This window comes from Haliotis rubra, unplaced genomic scaffold (assembly GCF_003918875.1).
Source record: "Haliotis rubra isolate DU_JTF1 unplaced genomic scaffold, ASM391887v1 Scf23, whole genome shotgun sequence".
Taxonomy (NCBI): Eukaryota; Metazoa; Mollusca; class Gastropoda; order Lepetellida; family Haliotidae; genus Haliotis; species Haliotis rubra.
Genome location: NW_025766336.1, coordinates 2,281,264 through 2,300,477, shown reverse-complemented (window position 1 = coordinate 2,300,477; position 19,214 = coordinate 2,281,264). Strand labels below are relative to the sequence as shown.

The window sequence follows — 19,214 nt, the reverse complement described above, 5'->3', positions numbered from 1 at the left end:
GTAGTTGTATTATTTGAATAATATTATAAAAATAAACTTCATATTTATCAACAGTAGGATTAGATCTTTTAAATGGTGTATGGGATGTAGTAGCAATAACGTTTTACAAGCTTATAATTTCCTTCATAAACATAGGCTTCATCTATGACCTCAGAGTCTCTGGGAACTCGGTGTCATGGCAGTAAATGACTGGTGTTGAAAGAGTTAATTACTTGACAATATGTATGTACTTCAGTGAAACAATGAAACAGTATATATATTCTTCAAGAGTGAACATATAGCTTTACTTCAGGGAATCAGTGTAGGTACATCAAGAGTGAACATATAGCTTTACTTCAGGGAAACAGTATATGTACATCATGAGAGAACATATAGCTTTACTTAGGGAAACAGTACATGTACTTACCTGTACAAACTTGAAGAGGGCAAAGGCTGGAGCACTGTCTTCTGGGAACATGTAGCCCAGCAAGGAGTAGAGCTAAAAACAGAATCACAACAAAATCACTAAACTTCACTCTCATGTCTGATATCTGATCACTCAATGATTTTTCGGACAACCATAATTACTCTTAATACCTTGTCTACACACTTCTGATTTAAACATCAAGATAATAAAAAAAGATCACATTGTTTTAAAGGGATATTAACACATATTCAAAATAACAGCACAATCGATAATGATTTCATGATCTAAGGAAGATAACCCTTAGTTCTTTGACGTTTGATTTAGAATGTAATTAGCCTTGGAGTGGGTGTTTTATAACATGACAGTCAGGAATATTCTAGCAATATTGCGACAGCCTGTTACTAATTGAATCTAGACTAGACCAACCACTGAGTACACTCTATAAGCCCATTCAACAAGCCAATCCCCTTCAAGCTGGTCCTACGAGGTTGTGATGGGGGGGACTTTTTCCACCTGGGATCTCGGCAGTCATAGAACACTATCTTTGGAGCTTTACAGAGTTGAAAACTAAAGGAATTTTGAGAATAACAGCGTTATTAATGATAATGTTTTCTGTCACTACCCGTGAAGGTCCGGGATAGAATGAACCTTCAGTAACCCATGCTTGTCGTAAGAGGCGACTAACGGGATCGGGTGGTCAGGCTTGCTGGCTTGGTTGACACATGTCATGGGTTCCCAATTGCGTAGATCGATGTTCATGCTGTTGATTACTGGATTGTCTGGTCCAGACTCGATTATTTACAGACCACTGCCATATAGCTGGAATATTGCTGAGTGCGGCGTGAAACTAACCTCACTCACACTTCTGTCACTACAGATGAAGATGTCTAACCTGTGTATTGAAGCTGCTGTCACCCATTCCTAGGAGAAAGCTGCAAACCAGGGCCACATACTTGCTGGAACAAAACACAATGAGGTTAACCTCGAGTGAGTGAATGTGTAATAGTAAAACTAATACAATGTCCAAGCTACTTCAAAGCAGGCCTGCACAACTTGCCACTGGCTGCTACCATCAACTTGGTGGGAATATATAGAACTGGACTGGATATACATGTTTTTGAGAACCTCAGTACTTCCAGTGCTTACATGGACAGGGTGTACTTGTTTGGATGTACTTACATGGACAGGATGTACTTGTTTGGATGTACTTACATGGACAGGGTGTACTTATTTGGACGTACTTACATGGATGGGGTGTATTCATTTGGATGTACTTACTTTGACTCGATGTATGTAGCTTCGGCCGAGTCCACCAGGGAAGAATTAGAGGGCATGTTCAAGAAGATGAGAAGAAATGCCAACATGTGTACCAGATAGCCAAACAACACTATCGGGTCACGGGCCATGAGTGTTTGTTCTCTTGCCAAACAGGCCGAATAAGCCACCACCTGACAGATGAAAGCACAACATATGACAAACATGTTGTAACATCCTTCATATACATGATACACATTGTCCTATCTTAAAAACAATATCAATGAAAGACTATAATAAATATCATATCATACCAACAATCAATTTGGATATAAAACACCAAATGTTTACATTAAACGATAATATTCTGTTTGATTAAAGGCCATGTTTACCCTTACAACCTCAATGATAAACCCAGCTCTTGTACTCCTTAACCAAACTGATCGCCAGTACTGTAGGCCTGTTATAACAAACCAGAATCAGGTGGTTTATGTGCAACTAAACGTATGTCATCAACTTGATGGTATACTCAACATTCATGCTGTCAATCACTGGCCAGATACTGGTCCGCCGGTCACTATAGTCCCAGTATGTAACCCAGTACTGGTATGTCAATACCTGTCCCCTAAGGAGTCATCAGTCCCATGTCACAGACTCCAAACCAACATACCTAAAATCTCCCCAACTCCGATGAATATTCCTGACAACCCAAGCAGACCGTTTCTCTCAGCCCCAAAGTGAAGGTTGTGGGATACGCACGTTCCATATACTCCACTGAAAAATGTCAATTCAAGACCTGAAAAACACAAAAAACAACAAATAACATCGGCTTTTAAACTAAGAATACCATAATCATGTAACCAAGCAAACATATGACACTGTTATCCGTATGGGAAGGAGGACTCCGGGTCGTATTATTCCTGTAAGTCCCTAGTAAGGTTACACCTTTTGGTGAACGTTGATTGGTTGTTTCAGAAAAGAACAGCCAATCACACGCGTAGGGGTATGGGATTCCCCACATCGCGGATTTCCTAATAGAGAAACTGCTGTTTTCATTTAAGCCTTTTTTAAGATCGAAACTGATATGGGTAATAAAAACAATATCCAACTCATGACGGTGAATGCCAGATTATCTTTCCCTCATTCTATTAATTATGTGATTCTCTCGCCAAGGCTTGAAAATTATGCAATTAATACAACTCGGGAAAGATAATCTGTCATTCTCCGTCACTCGTTGGTTATTGTCTAAATCAGTGCTATTTATGGAAATAGGTTTCCAAAACCTTCTGTACTGTCATGAATTTATGCTTCTTATCCTGATTTGCTCAAGATGCATCAAAACTACTCAATAATAGTTAATGGAATCCTGGTTTTGTTGGGTAAATGTGGTAACCAGCTATCTAAACAAGTGTAACTTATCATTTGTTACCTGTGTATGCAAATGCAAAACTCAAGTAGATCATTTCCTTTGTCTTGAGGAGCTGAAACGACCGTTCTGTCAAGGAAAATAATTAATAATTATTATCAATTTTAGGCAAAGAAGATTTATCCAACTAAATAATATTAAAATCCCTGATTCAAAAAGTGAAACTGAGACGAATGCAAAACAAAATCAAATATGGACATGCGGCCATATCCAAACTATAGAAATATCAATGTGAAAATTCATTATCCTGTGACAGCTGAACAATATCAATGTGTCCTCTGACCCAACATCTTTTTGCTGATCAATATACAGGACCAGTGTCTCATGACAAAAATCATTAACCATCACAGGTGTGTTCAACACCATCTCGCATATCAAATACTGTCTGTCACTCTGTAGTAGAATCACAAGAAGAAAGGCTTCAAATAATAACAGTAAAATGATAACAAAACACAGCAGGGACCACACTGTTATTCCTTAAGAAAATATGCAACAACCACTGTCACATTACTTCTAAACTGACCCCTTACAAAACTATCAACATCCTTGCATATGGTTACTTCATTGTGTGACACTGTCCAGGGGCGGATACAGCTTTTTTGAGAAAGGGGGATGCACTGTTCATTTTCACAAGTTTCACGCACGCACGCACGCACACACACACACACACACACTGGATCCGCCTATGTTATCTGTTCTATTCCATAGTCGAAGGCCCTCACAAATATTACTGGGCTACACATCTTCCATCATTAGAACACATGAATGTGAATCTGATGTGTAAATAGCAAGTTTCATATGTGTGTATTCCATATTAATGCCCAAAGCTCTATATATTAATGTTCTATGTTCTGTTGATTCACTGAGAGTTCCAAGATACTCCCAGAAATAACAGTATGCATAGATTACTTACTTAAAGCAGAAAGAGCAGTGTCTGCACTTTGTGAACCACTGAAACAGGAAACAGCTGCATGTTAGTCAATGGGGTTGCAACTGCTGTCATATATAAGACAAAATATTATAATGTCAACTTCTTGTTTATTGTAGACACGTTTCTGGGCTTTTCCTTGCCCCTTCGTCAGGTGAAAATACTGTCATATAGCTGGAAAATAGCTGAAAACGATGTCAAAAGCATGTAAACAGCAAACAGACATTGCAAATATATTTGATCAAGATAATAAATAATGTATACTTATATTACATTAACCTCCATACACAAGGTGTATGCTCAAATGCTAACATTATTTTCCCGGTCAGTGAATCAGTGTGAACCCCTAGATGCATGTGAGCTTCTAGAAGGTTAACAGGAGGACCATCTCATCCCATCGGGTACCCATTCACTGCAAGGTGAACAGAGGCGATTTTGAACAAAGTCACTTGTCTTAGGCGAGACTACATGTGTGGCACATGTTTAGTTGTAGGTCAGGACATAAGGCCGAATAAGGTCTCAGGAGTCAAGCTGCCAAACACAGTCACCCTTCCATTGACTCAATCCTTCAACTTCAACTGATTTATGACCTGTGCTCTTTGCACAGGTCCATACACGAACACATCGGCAGTTTACCTGCAGTTTGAGAAAAGTAACAACAGACCATTGTTAATATGTTGTCATTGTGAGCCATCAGACTAGCCACTTTGACAGGCATTGATAACCATTTCTACTCTGGAATGTCTACGTCATCTACAAAAAACTTCCTAAAAAGTGAGGGAAACATTGTTACCTGGAATTCAGATTGACAAGATTTTCAGCATCAGATGTTCGTCTTTTTCGTATGAGAAACAGGCAGATGATTCCTAGCAGGGCTGCGGAGCTCAGACCAATAAACAGATCGGTTCTCTCAGTGTCTGTCACCACACTCTTGGACTTGAACACGAAGTAGCTGTACATGTTCCCAAACAGAAGGCTGAAACATTAAACCACTTTGCTGTCATCAAATTCATCATAATTTTTGTCAAGAAATTACGCTCAATCCAATTTGAAAACATTATATTGTGTCTTCTTTTCCTTCATAAAATGATGATCTGTCACACAAGACAACAATTTCATCTTAATCTCCACTATTTATGCTGATCCTTCAAGATCTTCATCACCCTCCTTGCTAACTCATTAACACCAAATGTGACTTTTCAAACCAACTCAAGGTCAATTTAAAGGCACTATGTCACACCACACTCCTCTAAAATTATACAATGCATTTACCTCAATAATACTATCAGCAGTCAGGGACAGTAAAGCTACCATATAATTTATTACCAAAAATAATTTGTATTTAGATCACAATATTAAATTAAAAAGTTCAAATGAATTAATGCAATGTTGCATTAAATCGATTCTTGCACCCTCTACCAGCCAAACATTATTTTAAGAAAACCCCATAGAGGTATGTCCCTTGGAGCACTCTTTACTAATATGCTTACGACAACACCGTGTGCGACAGTTTTCAATGTACGGAGCAATTGTTTATATTCCATATATGGCAAGTCAGGGCTCGATTTAAGAGATGTTAACCCACTTGCACCAGGTTCAACCTAAGATAAAAGCCTAGTTGCACCAGTCAAATTCCAGTTGCACTGTTTTTATTGCAATATGTAATATCAGAAATATGACATTGAATTATTTAGATGTTTTATTCAGAAGTTTACCCACTAAAAAATTGACTTGCACCTGGTGCAAGTTAGACTCATAACTAGGTTGCACTTTGTAATATTGGGTTGCACCAGTGCAAGTAACAAACACTAAATTGAGCCCTGCAAGTGTTCTCTGTTTGGAAGCTGTTCGCCTCGAAGTTTTAATTATTGATTTCAGGCAAGTCGTAAGGAATAAGAAGTTTTTCTATTGTATCAATAGGAAGCTAAAGTGAGTGCATATGCCCCAATGCGTATAATATAGGCCAAAATATTGTCTAAAAGGTGCCATTGTGCCTTAAGCCCATCATCTTCATCCAAATAAGTTCATGTTTTCCCTCCCATTTCAATCCCCTGGAATAAAGAAAGTGTGCTTGTGTGACATGTACCTGCATTGCAGCAGAGCCCAGAATATACCACTGTTCCGTGCCACAGTCTCTGTATCAGAATTTATTGTCAACGTTGATCCTTGGGCTGTCCACAAAACTGGAAACAAATTAAGCATCAAAACACTTAAGCATCAAAGTTCTAACATACAAATAATGATTGTTTTCCATCAGTTTTCTCTTTACTAAAGACAAAATATGGATCTGTTAGAAATGTTTGTCAATGAACAATGAAGAACAGTACACTCTAGATTTCTGACTGACAACAAATATCAATGTCCACAAAACATCCATCCATCCATCCATCCATCCATCCCAGCTTACTAGCTGCCCCAAAGCCGACCAGCACTGACCCCAGGTACAGAGCCCATTCCATAGGTTTCAGGAAGGAGAGGATAAACAGACTGAAACAAATAGCATTGAGATCACGTATCTGTTCTACACAATGCTTCATGATTTTGAGGTTAATCATTCTTGAATACTCTATAATGTTAAGCAAAGTGGCAAATATAACTTACATATCCTCATGTAACCAAAATGTCTTTCCATATATTATCATGATTTACATCCTTATATTACCAAGATTTCTAACAATATATTATCATGCTTTAGATCCATATATTGCCAAGAATTCCAACCATATATTATTTAAGAAATACAGTTCGCTCTACCACCATGTATAGTGTAATAAAACACACTTTTGCCCTGAACTATTATAGTTAAAGCACGAGGACGCTTGCGTCCGAAAGTGCTTTAACGCCATAATAGTTCAGGGAGAAAGTGTGTTTTATTACACTATACATGGTGGTAGAGCTTAACTGTATTTCTTTCTAAGATGCCAAATTTAATACTTTCTAAGGATAATTACGATTAATTTAAGGCAGAAAACAAACGGGCGGTGTCGGTGACCTAAATTAAGAATCCTCGCGACAGGGCTAACTGGCTGTTCTATTGATGTGTCTGCCCCCCTACGCTAAGATCTAACGCTACCAGAAAAACAAATGATAAACAGTTTCATGACGGTTTACGCTCGGATTAAATATCTTCTCTAAAGTATTTTAATTACATCTGTGATTAACGTAAACCATGTGAACGCCGCATTTCTACTACCAACGATGTTTAGATCAGTACATCCAGACGAAGCTGAGTAGTCAAGGGACATTCCACGATTGCATTGTGGGAATGTAAACATTGCTTAACGTGACCGTGTCGCTGAAAACTTGCGAGTCGAATTGAGACATTTAAAAAGTCAGAAAACATAAACGTAATGTTTCCACCAGTGATGTTAGGTGAGTGAAGCAACTGCAAACCAAGAAACGGGATGCAACGCAGTAGTTTACTGTAGGTGGCTGTACGAGGCGATGCCAACTGACATGCATCGTGACGTCGCTTACATTGTGACGTAATGTAAAATGGTTCGATTACGAGGGGGCACACTAGAATGGCGCAGTGAGGGTGATAACGTCATTCAATTGTTACGTCATCAAAAAACTATACCTTTATTGTCTGATAATGTAATTTTTTTTCGATTGTTCTAACCGCTAGGCATCTTAGAACATGCTTTACATCATTATATTACCAAGATATAATAAGTACTACACATACTACTTACAGATACAACACTGCTCCTATGATCATAGACAGTTTGGGGCCTACGTAACCGACAAAAGATGGAGCTGCCCAGTTGGAAACAGAGAATACTCCATAGATGATACCCAGGCTGAAAACAAAATAGGAAAAAATTGAAACCAAATCGGTGAGAGGCCAAATTGTTCCATGCATAAAAAATATCCATCAATACACCAAGGTGTTGTTGCATTACCTTAGTTGTGATTAGAAATATTTTACATTTATAAAGCAAAACCTGCTATTAAAATGACACAATGCTAGAATATATTTTTCTTGGTGGAATAACAGTTTCAGATACTATATTTTTCCACTCACTGCCCCAGAATTCGTTCTGTTATATTATTTAAGCAAATCACCGGTAGCTCGCAGGGAAACGTGCACAGCTGATTGCTATTCCCGGCTCTGTATACAAGACAAATACACATGGTAATCTTAATCCCTGCATAGAATACAATGCCTAGCAAAAACAAATTAGAACTGACAAGGTAAATAATCTTGTCTAGTGATATATAATTGCCATTTTGACATCTTCACAAGTTGTTTTCCCTGTTTTGTTCAAGCGAAGTGATACAATCTCGTTTTCTTGCCACCAGAAAAAAAGTTTAACGGAAGTGTAACCTGTAGATAAGCCAACCCCCTTCTACAGAAATTCTCCTTATCTACAGCCATATACGGTATGTTCCTGTTGACTGACTGACTGAGTTTGGTTTTACGCCGCTTTTAGCAATATTCCAGCAATATCACGGCGGGGGACACCAGAAATGGGCTTCACACATTGTACCCATGTGGGGATTCGAACCCGGTCTTCGGCGTGACGAGCCAACCCCTTACCACTAGGCTACCCCACCGCCCCATGTTCCTGTTGACATTCACCCCAAAATAAGTCAGGTAAGTCAGGGTCTGTATGGTTTTCAGGTGTGTTTCTTTTCTCAAAATTTAGCCTCTTCAAAATGACTAATTAGTGGTATGCAAATACATGTCACCTTTCAAAGGGCAGAGTGAGCTGGCACACTAAAGCACAACGCTAACATTACAAGTGCCAGGTGCTGAGATTGTATCCTGCAAGTACTGAGTTGTTATTCAGCCTATAATGTATATAGTGTTGTCACTGTTCCCTAGTGTGCGCTGCATCTGATGGTAGATGACCAAATGGTGGAAACACAAATATGAACATACATCCATATCACAAGTGTAAAAACTTGTGGTGTCATCCTGGGCAAGGGACTAAGTTTAAATGTGCCTCTGTTCACTCAAAAGAGAATGTGCATGTGAAGAAGTCGATGCTAAAACCTTCCAATGCTGTGAGGCAGCTTGGGTTGTATACTCCCAAATTAGGAAATTGAGAAAGTAAATTTGAAAAGCATTTATAGATCTACTGGTAAGGGAAAAAATAAATACTGCATTTGAGCAGATGCTGGTATCTAGTAGATAAATTATGGTAGCTAAAAATTGTATAATTGTCAAAATGTTAGTCCCATCCACATTTCACCTGTCTTGGTTTGAGATGAGAATCCAATTTTCGCAATCCATGGTGGTAATATTTACAGAAATTCGCCACTGCACAATGACACACAAAATACCCTTAAAACACTTCCTTACACTGTTGCATTTTTCATCATACAGACATGAAATACAACACCAGAATGAGGCAGAATTCTCAAGTTAAGTTTCATTGTTCCCTTCTCCATCCAGTTTTGTTTCTGCATAAATCATGCTCACGTGACCAATTCTCAATTGATGAAACTATAGCAACACATGCATCATATGTCAAGATCATAAAAATGTCCCATACCTTGTGTAGCCATTTCCAGTAAAAGTGTTGTTAGTGTCATTGTTTGACTTCCCCACGCTGTCCAAGACGGTTTTCTGCAAGGAATCAATGATGTATATGACGTCATGGTTGTTACTGTTAGTCACTCTCACAAATCTCAGTTAGCATTTATGGCATAACCAGAAGGTCTGTACATTCAAGAGTGAGTGAGTTTAGTTTACGCTGCTTTTAGCAAAATGGGCATAATTTTTTTAATGTGTTTCACGTAGCCACAAAATTCTGAACATGGGTCTGTCGGTCGGGAAAAAAACAAAACAAACAAAAAAATTAATAAACAACATTATTGAATAATGTTCTTGATTCTCATTTATTGTAATTCTTATTACAATTTCTTGCACTCTTTGGACTTGTGGCAGTTTCTGATTAAAATATAAATAGTTTATATGACGAGGCGGTACAGTTTAGGTTCAGGTTGGTGGTGTTGAAATGAAAAAATATGTTTTTTGAGGGGGTCGGCAATAACATTAGAAGGGTCGGTCAGGCGATGAGAAACACAAAAAATAAAAATGCTGCCCTACTCATGGACCCCAGAAATGGGCTTCACACATTGTACCCATGTGGGGAATCGAACCTGGGTCTTTGGCGTGGCGGGGGAACGCTTTATCCACTTGGTTACCCCACCACCCCTTGTACATACATAGCACATGGTGATATCTGCAGCTCAGAAGGAAATAGTCATTAGGTAAAAACATCATCTAGGATATGTCACAGCCATTACAGATGTTCAAATATGTCCTAAATATAGTGAAGATTATTTTTGTTATTAATAAAATATTTCAGCAATATATGAGAAATAAGATTGAAAAGAAATCATTTTGAATATCATTTAATACTTAAAACACAAGACAGACACTTCTATTGTACGTTAGGAAACAATGGATGAGGTTTGCAAGTTTGGACTACAAAAACACTTCAACACTGAACTCAACCATGTTTGGTGAGGGATTGGAATGTAGAAAATAGTTTTGCAGGTAAGGCAAAATGGGTACTGAAGATAATGTTTAGGTATGCCCTTTGAAATCTTATTGTGTCAACCAAAGAAATATGTTGCTTAAAATGTGTTCATTAAGTCTGTTCATAAATTTATCATTTCACAATTTGACTCATGTGAAAGGACATTTTTCACACGGTTCACACAATGAAAACCATCACAGGATTTTTTATGTTTATGTATTTGATCTCTACATGTTATGGTTTTAGCCACCCCACTGGAACATTAATAACTAGGCATTTTGTACTTGAACCTTTATAATTCAGACACATTTTCAGCTTAGTTGTATTTGAAAATTAGCGATTTAACACATTTACATTTAAGAAGATTGTGCAGCATATTAGATACATTGTAAAAACCATAACATGTAATATGCTTTGTATTGTAGAGCTGTATATTTTACTAACTTAATTATATGCATATATGGTTTGTATGCTTGCTGTTTAACACAGCTCTCAGCAACATTCCAGTCACATGACAGCAGCCTGTAAATAAATAAGTCTGAGCTAGACAGTTATTAACATTGTGAGTGACAATCCACGCTGTCAGAGTACACAGAAAAGCCAACAACCAAGTTACTTCACCACCCAATCCACATCATGTCCCACAACTCCATAGACTGTTTGTTACCATGGTTACAATATTCTAACACAGATTCCTCACAGGTTGTTGATGGTCAGATAACAACATAAATTTGGACCTACTATGATTGCTGGGCACACTCTAGTATTATCATAACTTCAGCAGTCCTGCAGTTTCAGGACTGCTAAAGTTGATTGAATCCTGAAAAATGTATAAAGGACTTGGGAACAGTGCAAAATGCCAAATCAATGGCAAATTACAGCAAAGAAAACAAATGGGCAGGAAAGTATCTTGTAACATTGATTCCCTGAGTAAGTATTAGTGTTGGGAATTGGTTCAAATCTCGTAATTGATGATTGGTTCATTACAACCGATCAATCATCGAAAATTATTGGTTAGCATCATTTATGAAATTTTCCCGGTTATTTTTGTGAATGCACAAAAAAATAAATAAAATAAATGCAGTTCCTTGGTGTGATTTTTTCAAATTGCACATCTTTAAAGGATGACTAGTATGTCAGGAACATAAATTTCTTGTCGTCTTTAAAATAAATTCAGTTATGACTTGGAACGAGCATGTCGTGAAATGTAACAGACAAAACCAACCGTGTGTAAAATATTGTTAATGTAAAAAGTGTTCCAGAATTGTTTGTGTTCGATTATGAGAAAACATGATCGATTGCTTGGTCGTTTAGTCATTGCGACCAATCTTCAAGTTTTTCAATTAATCGGACCACCACTAGTAAGTATTAAGAAAATAGTTTCCAAAGAATCAGTGATTCTTCCTGTTAGTCATCCTCATGTCAAACAGAAATACAAGGAAGACAGAACTTTGGACCCCAACATGACTGTAGCAAGTCATAAACAATACTATACTTACTGGCCCGATGACTCACCCTTGTTTACAACAATGGTGTCAGCTGCCTGTACAATATTACAGCAATAGAACCTGCCTCATGTGACAATGAAAACAAGGCAGATTTCCTTGATTTACAGATTAGCATGAGTTGGTTGAACAAAAAATAAAATAAATGTGTATAGCTCAATATAATATAACTTATTTACCATGGACTTGGTTTGGTCTGTCAGTGTGTTTCATGTGCAGAATACTTAGTGTCTTTACAATACCTAATCTTCTGACAAGACCTTGATCCCATTACAAGAGGTCTACTCATCAAGTTCAAAGTGTACTACATACACTACAGTTGATAAAATAAAAATATAAAAAAATTATTAATTCTGAACACTTTTAACATGTTTAAAGTTGAATTTGGAAAGTATGGAGAGGGATAGGGGGTGGGGTTCAAATATATTAAAGATGGAGGGGTCTGATGTTATCTATACCCTCTCAGAGGCCATTATTTCATTACAGCTTACCATGTCTACAGCTAATGTGTCAGTAAAGATTGCGAAATCATCATTAACAGTTTCTGTTTCTCATTCATATTCACAACTAATGCTAGAGTTTTCACTGATAACAGAATATACATGTTGATGAAAGTGCTTTGTTGACAGTATAGATTTCTATGAATGACAAGATGACTGAGACCTATTTCCATCTGCACTTCTTAGACTGATATTAGTAACATCTACCTATAGATCTATAACATAATAAGAATACAAAAAAACATGCTGTGTGACAACTCTGTGGCCGTATGTCATGTCATGAAAAAACCCAACAGTGTCACATTAGTTATTGTCAACTTCTATCATCATGATAATGTTCTGTCAGAAAAATAGAAATACTAGTGAGCAAGTGAGCAAGTAAGTGAATTTAATGCCACTTCAAACAGTATTCCAGGTATCTCTTGGCACTTCAACATTGTTCAATGTGACAGTTCAATGAAACATGACATTTACCACTTTCTTGGAACCTAAGTTACAGTACAGGTATGGTGCATACAAAACAAGAAACATAATCAGGGTGAACCAGGATTCTAACCTATGATCATAGGATTCTGGCATGCCCAAGGGACATAACTCTGCAATGTGAACTGGGGCACCTAAAACAAATGCATGTACAAACAATTCCCTCCAATTTTATATAAACAAACAAACTCTGGTTGCACATTGGGCTGTGAGTATTAAAACTACTACAACATGACTCATAATTAATTACCTTCAGAATAGTGCCACTTTTGAATTGTTTGAAAGATTATCATGCCAGTCAAATGGCTTCTTTATTAAAATATATTCATGCATCTGTAGCTATTGTTGGCTGATTCTTTTCAGGGGGGAATACTGCACTTTACCAGGCACATATTTTCAGTTGCACAATGTGGAGGAACAAACTCCACCCTAAATATAATCTAAATCAATGGGTAAATCTAATTGTATAACACTTGACCACAGGATCCTAGGCACAATCACAAATCATCATAAACTAGTAATTCTATATTAAGTGGTAAGGGCAAATTGTTTACTTTGAGGACCATGCATGATAGTAATATTTCTAAAACAATATCCTTCAAAATATTTCCAGATATTGGGCAAAAATCATAAGACTTTTTTTTCATAAAAGAAGCGAGAGTTTACTCCCATACCAACTAACAAAGCACAAGGTATGAACGGTTCGTAAATAATATCGTGATGAATCGTTCGATTAGCAATCTCCAACAGTAGGGACCAAGTAGTTGTGTTAGATCAGATGCAATCCTAATGATTTTAGTAAACTGGATTGCTGCCAAGAACAGTAAAACTGGGCCCATTTGTCAACTATTCCCAGAGGTTGCCAGAATCAAAACAAACATAGAACAACACCCCCTGAGCGAGCTGTGTTGTTAGCTGAAACCGGTGTATCTGTTGGCAAGAAAATCCACGAACAATATAGAAAACATCATATATCGCTGTACTTACCTCTACCATAGAACATGTCTGGAACGCAGTAAATATGAACATAAAAGCCAGTCCAAGAATGATAATGTTGTAAACACGAACATCGCACGCACCATTCGCCATCTTGTTCTTGTGTTATCACATGACTTGAAAGTTTTCGGTGATTTCCGTAAAGATAATAAAAAGTAATATTAGCATTGAAACTAGTTATTTTCAATAATTGGTATAGTAAACGCCAAAACCATATAATATTTTCGTATTTGTTCATATGTTAACAAAACGACGCAACACCCCCATTTAACCATTCACACAGCCCGTAAAACTGTGTGCATAACAAATCCATTACGATTTTCAGAGGAAGCTATGTAGAAGGGGACGTAACTCATGTAAGCATGAATAAACATGTAAACGGTCAGATAAAGGAGTGCAAGTGTGAATTCCGGTTCAAACCAGTTTGGAAGCCCGGTGGACAAGGAGAGAAGCCACGCGGTTTGAACATTGTCTTCGCAGTAAATGGTTGTTTCCGTGTAGGGTTGTGACATTTTATAACCATGAGTTATGGAAGAGGGCCTCCAGCTATTGAGGGAATGAGTTCCCTCAAAGTTGATAACTTAACATACAGAACAACACCTGAAGATCTGAGAAGAGCATTCGAGAAATATGGCGACGTAGGAGATGTGTACATCCCTCGTGACCGATTTACGCGGGAAAGCAGAGGGTTTGCCTTTGTTCGATTCTATGATAAGCGTGATGCTGAAGATGCAATGGACTCAATGGATGGAGCAATTATGGATGGCAGAGAAATACGTGTGCAAATGGCACGCTATGGCAGACCAGTAGATCCTTACAGGCGCGCTCCTCAAAGCCGCCATAGCCGACGCTCAAGATACAGCAGGTAGTATGATAGACCTAGAAGAAACAATGAACACTGAATACAGGGCACTCATCCAGTCAAGATCCCAGTTGCACTTAACCCATTTTTTCAAAGAGTTGCTCCTTTGTTTTTCTAGAATCGTTAATTAAGAGTTTATTAAACATTTATATCATGTATACCCAGATAGCATTCAGACGTTGGCCCAACGTTGACCATGGTTTTGCCAACGTACGATTGCTATCTGGGTAGTTCAGTTCATTTTATTTATTTTTTGTGCTGTGTGTCATAACGGTTAAATACAACTGTCATTTTTTAGGTCCAGATCGCGATCAAGATCACGCTCAGGAAGACGAAGAAGACGGTCTAGTGGGTCAAGAAGCCGATCAAGGAGTCGTTCATACAGTCGCAGCAGAAGCCGTAGCAGGAGTCGCAGCAAAAGCCGTAGCAGGAGTCGCAGCAAAAGCCGTAGTAGAAGTCGCAGCAAGAGCAGGAGCAGAAGTAAGAGCAGGAGTAGAAGCAATGAAAAACAACGGTCGAGGTCTCCTTCATGTGCAAGATCTGCTGGATCAGGTGGTTCAGCAAAAGAAAATGGAACAGATGAGAGGAACTGAGCTGTAGCAGCAGCAAGGGACTCCGGTGCCATGATGCGGCCATTCCAGTTCCTCGAATAAACCTAGCCCGTGATAATGTGTCCTTTGCAGAATTGTCAAAAAGGTTATTGTCTCTTCTGAACATTTCATTGACATTGAGACTGATCAGTAATGCAAATTTCAAGGACAAATTAATTGAAATTGTCTTGAATTTAGTATATTTTTAGTGCAATTGACAATTTAGAGACATAATGATAAGGATATGACACTCATTACTATAGAAGTCTTTTTCACTTCATTGATATGATCATTGTGTATTTTTGTCGCATGTAACATTTTGCATTTAGATGGTATCAATTTTAGTACATTTTACCATTCAATAAATTTCACTACCTGTATTAACAATGCTTTTTCTCATTTCCCCATGCTATAGGAGCGGTAAAGGGGTAATAAATGCAGTGCAGTAATGTTAGCTGTGTGGTATGCTGAGTGTCTACCGGGCGGGCAGTCAGTCGCAGTGGCTGAGTGGCTGGTTGATGCTGCTGCTGTCGGTTCCTGCAGAGTAGCTGGTGGACTAACAGCAGAGCTGATACTGCTGATCTAAATGCTGACCGTGATGCAGTTCCAGAAACACCACAAAATTGTTTGGCTTTACAAATCAGTTCACCTTGTAGATGTAGGGTATACTTTGTGGATATAGGGTTTTTTACTTTTTATACCAGATATTAGAATGTTATATGCTGTTTTGTAAATGATTTATATTTATTAAAATAAGTCATTTAGATAATCTGATTAAACATAAAGCTAATGGTAGTAATTTTTGTTAATGAAGATTATAGGTTCTCATAGCGTGTGAGGTTTTGTTAGAATATACTGTATAATTTTGTGAAGGGTTTTAAGTCAAGATGAACTGATTTGTCTTCTAAATTTTGTAAAAGATCAGTAGTCATTGTTTTGACTACTGAATTTAACTTTAATTTTCCTTTGGTTACTTGGGTGAAGACAGTGGGCACATTCTTAAGAAACATTTTTTCAAATCTTAATTGAGTAATCCCATGTTAACTGGGTATCAGGGTTTTGTTTTTTTGTATAATCCAAGAACTAACATTGTAATGTCTGAAACAATGTATGTAAAGGCTATATAAAACAAACTGCAGTGAACCCTGTAAAATGAAATTAACAACTTCCTTTTTGGTATGTGTATCGAGCTCCCAGAAATGAATGTATTTATGTACAGTCACATGTAATTTTGGCTCAGTTAGCTCTGCTTTCAGTTGACTTTGGGTAACATTACTGATAATTCAACCAGGGGAGATGTTTATTTTGAGTAAATGATGAAACAAATGATCTCAACAGTCAAGTTCTCGTGGTTCCAGAGCTGGTTGGTATGAATCTTATTACCAATATGTAACTTGGGATAGCCATGCTTTGAAAGAATAGCTATGATTAGCGAAAAAATTCTGCCTCCAGATGCGTGGACCAAATTTTATTGCTCACTCCTTCCCATCCATATGAAAATGGTCTTCAGTGATGTGAAAAATGACAAAAGCGAAATCAAAATATTTCAAACTAAGGAAAAGAGACCTGCATTGTTAAAAAAAAAAAGTCCTCAAGTGTTTATAAATGAAAAAAAAACAGGTTTATGGTGTGTAGGCAGTGAACACCATTCCATTTTTTAAAAATTGTGGGCTTTTCCAGGTTGCATCTTTATCTTGTTCTTGATGTATGCAGCATCCCAGGAGAGGTAAGGTCACGTTTGTTTTGCAGTTCAGGGCAAATGAAGACGGATTGCAACATTCTCCAAGTGAAATCGGAATAAAATCAAAAACTTTATGTTCGATTTTGTTATGGTTTTAATTCTATGGATTTATGGTTAAATGTAAAGCAGACATGGAATGATCATGAAATCCCATGTGCTGTGTTGTGTGACCTAATTGACATGACTGAAACCTTACTCAGTATGCATTTGGGGGTGCTTGTTGGTCTGCTGTAGTCACAGGTATTGACTGAAACCTTTGTATTCGAAAGTTCAGGAATATTTATTGTAATCTGAAGTTGATGTGGACATTGTTTCATGCACCATTATAAGGGTTTCCTCGTGACCATCCTCGATAATCTCTGGGTATACGCTATGATCACTCTCCACTATACCCTGGATGCATCCACTGGCTTTTTATCCAGTCAGGTGTCCACGCTGGGAAGTTTAGCAAACCAATCAAAACTCACTTTCGCTTCTTAAATTATCTAACCGTTTGGGGCGGTGGGGTAGCCTAGTGGTTAACGTGTTTTGCTCGTCACGCCGAAGACCCGGGTTCGAATCCCCACATGGGTACAATGTGTGAAGCCCATTTCTGGTGTCCCCCGCCGTGATGTTGCTGGAATATTGCTAAAAGCGGCGTAAAACCAAACTCACTCAGTCAGTATCTAACTGTTTAAACTTAGCAGCACAGTTGATGCAGAGGTACTCTGAAAGAGGTAGGAGTTCTTTCATATATTTTTTAAAAGTTTCAGATATGTCAATTTGTCTGTATGATTTCCTCAAAATCTTAGTGGCACTGTGAACAAACCTTCGCGACTGGACTGCTATCTTTGTTGACACTGGCAAGCTCGGATGTCACGACGACTTGGCTGATTGGCTACTGCGAGAATGCGGAGCCAGCAAAGGGAGGTAATATAATTCTCGGAAGCTGTGGATGCATCCAGGGTATAGTGGAGAGTGATCGTAACGTATATCGTGTAGATTATCGAGGATGCATGACCATGTGAGGACCAGACAAGCCAGTGGTAAGTCTGTTTCAGTCTGACACTTGAAAATTACATCCAGCTATCTTCACAAATACTTAGTTTGAATGCATGGGCCTTGAGGGGGGTACATCATGCAGAGGGCAAGTGTTTGTGCCTCCTTGAATACATATGTCTGTCACAAAAACACCAGTTGGAGGTTCTGGTTCTGATTTTGGTGTAGTTGAATCATCACAAGAACCAGGCAATCCGGTTCAGCTTGTTTCCTGTTGCCTCAGCTGCATTCCATATTGTCCATAAACTATTTAATTAAAGATTCAAAATAGAATTATACACCTACATAGTATTAAGTTGATGGGACTTCGGACAGGGAGGATCAATTATTCACGTTGGGGCTCTAAGTTTAAAAAAAATATGTACATGTATGATTAATGTAGATGAATAGAAGAACCCCACCAGTTTGAAAGCAGTCATTGTAAAGAGCAACACATGCATTGATGTGCAGCGTGTAGACATTTCCATTACTGGTACAGATAACGAGTTTCAACAAACATACCAGTGTAAACATTTCATTTGTGGCAGTCAAACTTTATGACACTGAAAGACAGTTTTTTCGATGTAACAGTCCATAAGGACAGCCCACCTGACATGCAAGCAAGGGCACACAAGCAAGTTTACACAGTAGTTTGTGCATTGAGGCAGGACAGGCTCCTTCGCCTCTTTGAAGGCAACTAAACATCAATGAAACTACAGGTGAAGATCATTCCTTTTCCAGGGAAGGATTGAGATCAGTCCTTGCAGTGTTTGGGTATTAGATGACAAAGTTGCATTTCATCCCAGAGGTGTTCAATGGGTGACAAAATCCAGGGATCTTACGGGACAGGGTGGTGAACATGACTCCTCAGTGAAAGGGCAGTGGGGTAGCCTAATCAGTAATAGTTAAAGCGTTGGCTTGCCATGCCGAAGACTGGGTTGGACTCCTCACATGGGTACAATATGTGAAGCCCATTTCTGGCGTCCACCACCGTAACACATGCACCAAC

At 38.2% G+C, this 19,214-nt stretch overlaps 2 protein-coding genes across 3 annotated transcripts in view; one reads left to right on the top strand and one right to left on the bottom strand.

Annotated features, from left to right (window-relative positions):
* Positions 1–14,096, bottom strand: part of LOC124277991 (UNC93-like protein MFSD11) — a 30,266-nt gene extending 16,170 nt beyond the window's left edge. Inside the window, 13 exon segments of the mRNA XM_046713717.1 lie at positions 407–478; positions 1,299–1,362; positions 1,685–1,806; positions 1,808–1,854; positions 2,331–2,456; positions 3,090–3,155; positions 4,000–4,037; positions 4,808–4,990; positions 6,101–6,197; positions 6,422–6,501; positions 7,710–7,817; positions 9,519–9,592; positions 13,987–14,096. Of these exon segments, the coding sequence (XP_046569673.1) occupies positions 407–478; positions 1,299–1,362; positions 1,685–1,806; positions 1,808–1,854; positions 2,331–2,456; positions 3,090–3,155; positions 4,000–4,037; positions 4,808–4,990; positions 6,101–6,197; positions 6,422–6,501; positions 7,710–7,817; positions 9,519–9,592; positions 13,987–14,088 (1,179 nt within the window). The 5' untranslated portion in view covers positions 14,089–14,096.
* Positions 14,097–14,399: 303 nt separating this feature from the next.
* On the top strand, positions 14,400–17,260 carry LOC124277990 (serine/arginine-rich splicing factor 2-like). Of its 2 annotated transcripts, XR_006898951.1 has the most exons (3): positions 14,400–14,860; positions 15,156–15,553; positions 15,863–17,260. XR_006898951.1 is itself a non-coding variant. In XM_046713716.1 (2 exons), exons 1-2 carry the CDS (start codon positions 14,517–14,519, stop codon positions 15,448–15,450), a joined length of 639 nt encoding a protein of 212 aa, XP_046569672.1. In that variant the 5' UTR covers positions 14,400–14,516; the 3' UTR covers positions 15,451–17,260. The 2 variants fall into 2 exon arrangements, 1 of the variants encoding a protein (XP_046569672.1); XM_046713716.1 differs by having other exon boundaries at positions 15,156–17,260.
* The last annotated feature ends 1,954 nt before the right edge of the window (positions 17,261–19,214 follow it).